The sequence below is a fragment of the Colobus angolensis genome, unplaced genomic scaffold, assembly GCF_000951035.1.
Source record: "Colobus angolensis palliatus isolate OR3802 unplaced genomic scaffold, Cang.pa_1.0 Scaffold47, whole genome shotgun sequence".
NCBI lineage: Eukaryota > Metazoa > Chordata > Mammalia > Primates > Cercopithecidae > Colobus > Colobus angolensis.
The window spans coordinates 5,385,014-5,394,878 of record NW_012118154.1 but is presented as its reverse complement, the minus strand read 5'-3'; the positions used below and the strand labels follow the sequence as shown (position 1 = coordinate 5,394,878).

The 9,865-nt window shown below is 50.1% G+C and overlaps 1 protein-coding gene across 1 annotated transcript in view; it reads right to left on the bottom strand.

Moving 5' to 3' along the window:
- Window positions 1–9,865, bottom strand: part of NTN1 (netrin 1) — a 248,413-nt gene that overhangs the window by 74,368 nt on the left and 164,180 nt on the right. Inside the window, exon 2 of the mRNA XM_011958611.1 lies at window positions 3,452–3,640. Within this exon, the coding sequence (XP_011814001.1) occupies window positions 3,452–3,640 (189 nt within the window). The remainder of the gene's footprint in view (window positions 1–3,451; window positions 3,641–9,865) is intronic.

Sequence of the window (9,865 nt, the reverse complement as noted above, 5' to 3'; positions counted from 1 at the left end):
CAAGGAACCATTTCCTTGAACCATCTGGCCCTGGGAGGAGATTGGGTCACTGCACTCCAGCCTGGCCAACAGAGCGAGGCTCCATATCAAAAAAAAAAAAAAAAAAAAAAAAGCCGGAGCCTGGGGGCAGCACCATATCTACAAAACTTCAGAAGCCTCTGAGAGCAAACTGTCAAAGATCAAATACTGGGGAAAAAGTGCTTCCATCCAAGGAACCATTTCCTTGAACCATCTGGCCCTGGGAACACAAGGCAGGAGGTGCTTGTGGTGGTGGTGATGGAAGGGGGTTGACCGGGAGACCCCTGTGTGAAGATCTCAAGGGTACACATCCCTCTGGCATCTGAACTTCTCCTAAAGATGGTTCCCACCAAGATCTCAGGGTCTCTTTTTGGTGGGAAGTGTCTTACCTCCTGTAAGAGCTTGACACCAGGAAAGGAAAGAGCTGAGAGGAAAGATCTGGACTTTCCAGAAATGTCTTTCCTCACCAATCAGATGACTGGACCTCCTGAGTCAAATTTTTCCTCACTAATCAGGGAGCAGATATTTTCTCGCCAATCATGAAGCAGAGACCCCCAGGCAATGCTTTTTCTCACCAATCAGAAAGCAGAAACTTCAAAGTGCCGTCTTTCTCACCAATCAGGTGGCATGCTTTTTAAAGTATAGTCTCCTGTCACCAATCAGGTGACAAGTTCCTTGAAGCACTGTCTTTCTTCACCAATGAGATGGGAGTTTCCTCAAGAGGCACTAAGAGTCCCAGCCTTTCCTGCCACATTTCCTCAGTAGAATTTGCCTGTGTCTTTCTGAGCAGAATCCATCCGTAGGTTTTCCCGTCCTGTGATTTATTCTCCCAGGGTTCCCACCAAGGCCAACGCAGCTGATGTACAGGGCTGGGAAGGCAAACACAGCCACCTAGGCTGGCCACAGTGTTGGAAATCATAAAACAAGAACACATCCTCATCTATTTGCATCTGACCCTCCTAGAAACCAGTAAAGGAAGATGGGCAATAACATGCCATTCAGCCAGAGTGGCAGAGCCCTGGAGAATGGCCTGCGGGTTCCCAGGACCCTGTGGCTTCCTGACATCTCTCAGTCTGAGTGGTGAGAGGCTGCAAATAGCTCTTGTCCCTACCCACAGCAACAGAGGGTAGGTGGAGGTGACCAGGGTCCTGCCCCTTCTTACCTCTCTGGGAAACATACATTTCTAATCGGGCAGCAGAAACTGGCATGACAGGAAGTGACCAGTGCCCTTTCTCACTCAGACCTTCTCCCTCTCAGGCACAGGACTGCCCACCTGAGTGGCTGCTGTTGGTACAGTTTCTTGGCTGAATTCCCAAGAAATCTATGTGCAAGCCAGCTGTTTACAAGACCCCTGGCCTCAATTTCTTCTGTAAAAGAGAGACAGCAAACACTCTGGGCACAGGCAAAGGAGCTGGAGACCTTCCAACTATGTTCTCTGAAAGCCCAGAGCCATCTCTCCCGGGGCTTGTCCTGGTCACACCTTTCTGGCATTGCAGATGTTTCTCGGGCCCCTTTGCCTGGGCCACCTTCCCATTCATTCTCTGCTCAGTCTTCTGGGGGATTCTCACCTAAAACCGTGATTTTTTTAAAAACGTGGAAGCAGCCCAGCTACCTTTCTGCTCATGTTTCTCTTGGCAACCACCAGAGGCAGCCGTAAGTCCACGGACACAGAAGAACACCTTGCTTGAACTAGGGAGCCACTCTACTCACGCCTGTGCATTTGGAATCAAAGGGATTTCTCCTGGAGGAGACAGACTGGGAACCTGTTTATTTTATTTTGAGAAAAGTGTTCCACATAAGCAGGGCTGGGTTGGATTCATGAGCCCCAGGCTCAGAAGGGCACCAGCTTGGTTGAAACTCTGCTGTCCTTGTTTCAAAATTCTTAATAGCTTTGGAATAAGAAGCCCCCTACTTTGTTACTTTCTTTCTTTTTTTTCTCCCGAGAAGTACGTTCTTTTCCTCCTCCTCCTCCTCCTTTCTTCTTCTTCTTTTTTTTTTTTTTTTTGAGAGTCTCACTCTGTCACCCAGGCTGGAGTGCAGTGCAGTGGTGCGATCTTGGTTCACTGCAACCTCCGCCTCCCGGGCTCAAGCTATTCTCCTGCCTCAGCCTCCCAAGTAGCTGGGATTACAGGCGTGCACCACCACGCCCAGTTAATTTTTGTATTTTTAGTGGAGACGGGGTTTCACCATGTTGGGCAGGCTGGTCTTGAAGTCCTGACCTACGGTGATCTGCCCATCTTGGCCTCCCAAAGTGCTAGAAGCCCCCTATTTTCATTTTGCACTGGGCCCTACAAATTATGTAGTCAGTCCTGCACACAAGTGCCCAACATCTGGTGGACTTCCTGTTAAGAAGATGATACTTTTGCTTCATCCACACACTAAGCAGTGGCCACAGAAGGGTTTCTCTCCTGCAGCGCACCACCTGGGCCTGTCTGCCATGGCTCGGCACCCTGCCGTGTCAGAGTCTACACAAGTCCAGGTCAGGACCCCACCCATGCTGAGGTGTTGCCCACCAGCCCTCAGAGGTAAATATCTTCTTGGGAAGCCATGTTCATGGCAGGCCCTGGCCCTAGGCCACAAGTTTTGGAGCAGGAAAGCCTTGGTTCCTGGAATTACCAAAAGCTTTTGTGGGGTGGGGGGGCCCCACTTCTCACCCTCCAGCATCACTGAATTCCCTGGCATTTCATCAGCTTCTCTGAATCATCTGACCATTGCTTCATTTTTGTTGGTAGGAGAAAAACAAACAGCAGAAAGTTAAAACATTAGTGCTTGCTTCCGTGGACGAAAATAGAGTCTCCCGTCTCCTTTTAATTTTTTTTTTTTTGATCCTGAGAAGTAAAGCTATTTGCAGATGGATTAAATGTTCCTTCTGAGACCCTGCCCCTGAAACTGCCGACCTCGCTGTGACTGTACATGTGTGTGTGCGTGTGTGCGTGTGTGTGTGTGTTTTGGGGGTGGGGGAGTGAGGGGCGGTGCGCACACATCCAAAGCAGTGCGTCTGCGTGCATTTGGTAAAAGAGAGTCCTTTGTCCCGACGGTAAGCCTGGCGAACATGACTGGCGGCCCTCTGGTATGCAGCACACCTGTGCAGAGGAGAAGCCCAGGAGGGGGAGGGAAGGGAGAGGTGTTGGCGGCTGCAGGCCTGCACCCTTGTAGGGGGTCACACCTTCTCCTTTCTTCTCCTTTGAGCCATGTCTCCATCGCCCCTTTGTTTTGGCTTGCACCTCCAAATACCAGGGAGGCCTTTGTGTGTGTGCGTGTGTGTGTGTGTGTGTGTGTGTGTGTGAGAGAGAGAGAGAGAGAGGACCTCAGTAATGCCAATTTGTACACAGACTGCAAGAAAATAGAAAAGGAAGTGAAGAAGGAGTGGGAGGACTGATGTTCCCAGGGTCTCCCCAGCCCCCCACCGCCCCGCCCGCCACGCGTCGCCCACCTTTGCAGGCCTTCCGGTGGCTGATGGGCTTGCCCATGTCGCGGTAGTAGCCCTCTTTGCAGTAGTGGCAGTGGCGGCCGGCGGTGTTGTGGCGACAGTTGAGGCAGACACCTCCGCTCTTGCGCCCCGAAAGCTTGTAGAGCTCCATGTTGAAGCGGCAGCGTCGGGCATGCAGGTTGCAGTTGCAGGCTGCAGGGGAAGACAGAGAGAGGTGTCAGCCGCAGGGGTGCGGGGAGGACAGGCACCCATGGGCGCCGAAGGAAACCCCACCCCTCAACTGCTCCCTTCTCCACTAGCAGAGCCAGGCAGGCAGACTTGGGCTCCAGGAGCTCCTCCTCGGCTCCTCCTGTTTATACCCATAAGCATGTATTGGGCACGTAACAGTACCACGGCTGAGGTTCTCCCAAAATTCATATGTTGAAGCCGTGACCCCCAGTACCTCAGAATGTGACTGTATTTAGAGATAGAGTCTTAAAACAAGGCCCTCAGAGTGGGCCCTACGCCAGTAAGACTGTGTCTTTGTAAGAAGAGGAGATGAGGACACAGAGAGATGCAGGGAAGCATGTGCACGGAGAAGGGATCCCGTGAGGACGTTGCCAGAGGGCAGCCATCTGCAAGCCATGCAGAATGGCCTCCAGAGCAACCAACCCTGCCAACACCTTGATCTTGGACTTCCAGGCTCCAGAACTAGGAGAAGTAAACGTCTAGCGTTTCAGCCCCCAGCCCGTGGCACTTTGTTGTAGCAGCTAAGCAAACTACTGAGTCTCCTGCCACCAGCTCGGCCTCCCCTTCTCCCCCTCCTCCTCGTCCACTGGGGACTCTGGAGTCTGCACACCATCGTTCTTCCCACCTCAACCTGGCCGGCTTCCAGAGGCTGCCCAGCCCTGCTCTGGGGAGAGGACCCCCACATCGTCCAGGATGGCTCTGCTCCACCTGTTCCCTCCCCACGAGCACTGCTCAGGACTCAGCTCCCTTTCCCCGCCCAGCCCCACGCCCTCCTGGTCTGTCTCCTTCACCACTCATCATCTCTGTGCTCCCAACTCCCAAATCAGTATTTCCAGTTTCAGGTCTGGGGTCTCCACTTGAACCCAGAGTCATCTCCCCGACATCATTCACTCCTTACCATCCTGCCCTCAGGTTCCCTGTGGCTTGAGCTGAACCTCGCAGGCTCCCCTCTGCATAATCAGCAGAAGCAGGATTTCTGTTTGTTTGTTGGTTGTTATTTGTGAGATGGGTGTCTTTCTCTGTCACCCAGGCTGGAGTGCAGTGGCCCGATCTCAGCTCACTGCAACCTCTGCCTCCCGGGTTCAAGGGATACTCCTGCCTCAGCCTCCTCAGTAGCTGGGATTATGGGTGCGCACCACCACGCCTGACTAATTTTTGTATTTTTAGTAGAGACGGGGTTTCACCATGTTGGTCAGACTGGTCTTGAACTCCTGACCTTGTGATCCTCCCACCTCAGCCTCCCAAAGTACTGGGCTGACAGCCGTGAGCCACCACACTCAGCCCAGAGCAGGATTTCTAAGCACCAACCTGAGGGCATCCATTGGGATCAAGTCGAAAGCACTCAGCATGGCCTTCAGGGCTCCAGATAAGCTGGTCCTGCCTGGCCCTCCAGCCCCTCACTCTTTATGCTCCAGCGATTCCAAACTTTGGTCTGTTTCCAGAGCCATGTGCGAGGACCCCTCGCCTGCCTCTCTGGAGCTTTGGACATGCTGTTCCCTTCCTCCCAGGACACCCCTGTTTTATCTGGCTGCCTCTTTCTCATACCCCAGGTCTTAGTTCCAATGTTACTTCCCAGCCCCACTCCACCCCACAAGCTTGGCATGGGCACCCAGCATGGCCTCACACAGCTTTCCTTGTGTCACATCACGATTGCCTGTCACCTGCCTTCTTCTTTAGGCTTCCAACCCCAGGGTTACTCCAGCACAGGTCTGGCCTCTTCTTGTTCACTCTACAACATGGTTTCATGCTCAGTGTGTTTTAAATCACATTTGATGGAATTTCTAAAGAAATATATGTTGGGATTTTTGTTTTGTTTTTTGTTTGAGGCAGGGTCTCACTCTGTTGCCCAAGCTGGAGTGCAATGGCATGGATCTTGGCTCACTGAGACCTCTGTCTCCCGGGCTCATGAGATCCTCCCAACTCAGCCTCCCGAGTAGCTGGGACCACAGGCATGTGCCACCATGCCCAGCTAATTTTTTTGTATTTTTTGTAGAACCAGGGTTTCACCATGTTGCCCGGGCTGGTCTTGAACTCCTGGGCTCAAGAGATCTGCCTGTTTCGGTCTCCCAAAGCGCTGGGACTACAGGCGTGAGCCACCACACCCAACCTAAGAAATATATATTTAATTCATGCACTCGATAAACAAAAGCAGGAAGAGAAAGGAATACACTCCTATTTCCACCAACCACAGTTGCTGCAGAGATCTTTCCTTTGAGGCTTTAATTAATATTTGTTCAGTTGTAGAGCTATTTAATTCTTTCCTACAGACATAGAAAACATAGATCATACTTTTATACATCTAGTTTTGTGGGGTTTATTTTTTTCATAATAATGAACATTTTCTCGTGTCAAATACTGTTCTTCACGATGTTTAAAAGTTGCCTGGGCTGGGCATGGTGGCTCACACCTGTAATCCCAGCACTTTGGGAGGCCGAGGTGGGCAGATCTCTTGGAGTCAGGAGTTTGAGACCAGCCTGGCCAATATGGTGAAACCTCATCTCTACTAAAAAACACAAAAATTAGCCAGGCATGGTGGTTTGCACCTGTAATCCCAGCTACTTGGGAGGCTGAGGCAGGAGAATCTCTTGAATCTGGGAGGTGGAGGTTGCCATGAGCCACCACTGTACCCCAGTTTGAGCCACTGAGTGAGACCCTATCTCACAAAAATTAAAAACTAAAAAATAAAAGTCGTCTGGCACTGCGTTGTATGCTATGCATAGTGGACCCCTTGGAGTCGGAAGTGGTGGCATTTAAAAGAAGGACCTCCCAGGGTTGGACAGCTATAGGCCGTTTCCCATTTTTCACTATTATAAATGTTAACTACCTTTGAACGTAAAGGTAACCACCTTGAACCACCTTTGAACATACATATTTGTGCTCTGCTCTGATGAGTGTTGTAGCACAAATTTCTCTAGATGGAATTACTGGGTTGAATTTTGAATCTACATGTTTTTATATTTTTATTACTTACTTATTTTTTTTTTTTTGAGACGGAGTCTTGTTCTGTAGCCCAGGCTGGAGTGCAGTGGCATGATCTCGGCTCACTGCAACCTCCGCCTCCCACGTTCACGCGATTCTCCTGCCTCAGCCTCCCGAACAGCTGGGATTACAGGCACCTGACTAATTTTTTGTATTTTTAGTAGAGATGGGGTTTCACTATGCTGGCCAGACTGATCTCGAACTCCTGACCTTGTGATCTGCCCACCTCGGCCTCTCAAAGTGCTGGGATTACAGGCGTGAGCCATCATGCCTGGCCCTTCTACATGTTTTTAACATTGGCTCCAAACCGCCAAACTGCCCTCAAGAGAGGCTGTATGGCTTATACTCCCACCAGCAGGATATGAGAGCTCCTATTTTACTACGTGCTTGAAAAGAATAATATGCATTTGGTATCAGCATTCTTTTTAAAAGATCTTGGCCAATCGGTCTGAGAGAAAACACACACACACACACACACACACACACACACACACACACGATTTAAATTTGCGTGTCTTTGATTACTAGGAAGGTTGGACATTTCCCCATGTATTGTTTTTCTATTTATATTTCTTTTTTGTGCATTGCCTGTTCATGCCATTTGCCCAGTTTTCAAATAAGGTGGATTTTTTTTCATGCTGTCTAGTGATCTTATGTGGGAAGATTAAACATCATTTGTCTTTTCTGCCATATAAGCTATAAATATTTTTAACAGTTTCTCATTCACATGTTACTTTAATTTGTGATCTTTAGAAAAACATGTGCCTCTTTAATTTTTCTCTCTGATGTTAGGACAAGCTTCTTTAAGTGCTCTTCCTAGAGTCACTGCCAAGTCACTCACCCATTAGTCATTCCATTTACAAATAGAGGTGGACAGGGCTCTAGAGAAAGCAGTGGGGGATGCTAGAGAAAAGACAGCTCCTACCCTGAAATCTGAAAGCAGCCAGAAGCCAAATTAGACCAGGGGATGAGTCCCAGAGCCTTGCTAAGTGTCCTCCAGCAAGTGTCCCCAGGGCTGAGTTCAACCAGGTGCAAAGTAAGAGGCTGCAGCTGCACCTTGCCCTCCCATAGACGACTGTTACGCCTGCGCACACTCACTCTCTTTGGACTCACTCTGCCAGACAAGGGTGACAGGGGCCTGCTCAGAGAGGTGAAATGACCAACCAGCCCAGGACCACAGAGCCAGTAAATGGGGGGTCCAGGATGAGAACCCAGGCCTTCTGGCTCCTGGTTCACTGGCTCAGAAGAAAGGACCCTTATCATTGGAAGTAACAGCTGGCCTAGACTACAGTCAGAATCTAGATCTTTGTTACAAGCACAGAAATCACAGGACCTGGAACACCTGCCTGGGGACAGGGTTCTGGAAGGATCACCCAGGCCTCACTTCCTCAGGCCTCCCTTGTACCAGGAAAGGCCTGGTAACAGCATCATCCCGTCCTTCTTGGAGGCAAACGTCCTCCTCCTGCATTTCCCAGTGGGGCCTGCCCTAACCTCTGAGCCCCGTCTGGGAGCTCAGCCTCCACTTTTCCCACCCCAAGAGGAAGCTGGGGGCTGGTAGCTCTCTTCCATATGCACCTTATGCCAACAAAGGGTTTTTCCTAAACAACTGGTCACACAAAAGAAAACTCTGAGGCAAACATCAAAAGGCAGGGGTCCCTTCCCTCCCCTTCTTCTTGGAGCTGTCAAGAGACATCAAGTGGCAAATGCCCATGCTCAGACTTCTGCAAAGTATTTTACAGCTTGTTTTCTTTTCTCTTTGTTTTATTTTCTCTGCACAGATGGAAAAATGCATTGGGCAAAGAAGCTCACATCTGGATCCCTCAGCTCCACAGAGAGGTGTCACCCAACTCCCAGCCTGTCCCCAGTCCCTTTCTCAGAGAGACACCTTAATCCTTCGTGCCTTCCTGTTTATCTCCTGCATCTATTGGAGGCAAAATATTGGGTATTAGTTTCATTATCAGATTTCAAGGCAGGGAGGAAAGGGCAGCTTTGTGAGAACAGAGAGGTCAGCCCAGAGAAAAGGGGGTTGGGGGCGGCAGAGACACTCTGAGGGACCAGCAGGGGCAAGAACAGAAGCCCTGCCTAGGCCTTTAAGGCTCTGCCTCTTATCCAGGGGTACCCCAGCCACCCAAAGACACCCCAAGCTTTGTGCCCCTCTTTGGCTATCATGTGAGGATCACCAAAGATACATCACATGTGGCTGCATTTCAGACCCAGGACATAACGAGGGCAAGGAAGGTAGGAGGGGGAGAGGCCCCACTTTCCAACCAGAAACCCACTAGGGAGAGAGGCCCAAGAGGTGGGTTCCTATTTTCTTCCCCCATCAAAAAGTCCTCTAAGTCCTATTTCAACACATGCCTGTGGCCACTCCTTACCTCTCAACATTCTTGCCTTTCTGCCCCTCTCCCTCTCCCACCAACCTGGAACTGCCCAACCCCTTCCCACTCCCCCAGGTCAGATCAATTCAGTGCATACTCACAGTGCTCTAGCTATGTACCCAGTTCTGTGCTACAGGCTATGTGAGATGCACAGGTGGACAATGCACTCTCAACTATCCATGGGTTCCCCATCTAATGGAGGGAACAAACTCATGTCAGAAAATTATCTGATCAAGTGGGACTAATCTTTCATTAACTGTGTTGGTTTGTTGAGGAAGGGACAGTGTTTGCTCTTATATCCTCCAGCCCACAGAAAGCCTTCATTCATTTTTGTTGTGCAAATGAGAGAGAGAAAGCAACCAAGAGAGAAGATGGATGGATGGATGAATGAATGCAAGGATGAAAAGGTGGATTAATGGACGGATGGATAGATGGAGGGAGGCGGGGGGGGATGGATGGATGGAGTTGATAGGTGGGTGGATGGAAGGATGGATGGATGTATGAATGGAAGGATGAATGGATGCATGAAATGGATAGATAGATAAATGGGCAGACAGATGCATGGATGGATGGATGCATGGATGGATGGATACATGGATGGATGGATGGATGGATGGATGGATGGATGGATGGATGGATGGATGGATGGATGGATGGATAGAAGGATGAAAAGGTGGATGGATGGACAGATGAATAGATGGAGGGAGGGAGGGATGGATGGATGGATGGATGGATGGATGGAGTTGATAGGTAGGTGGGTGGATGGATGGGTGGATGGCATGAATGGAAGGATGAATGGATGCATGAAATGGATGGATAGATAAATGGGTAG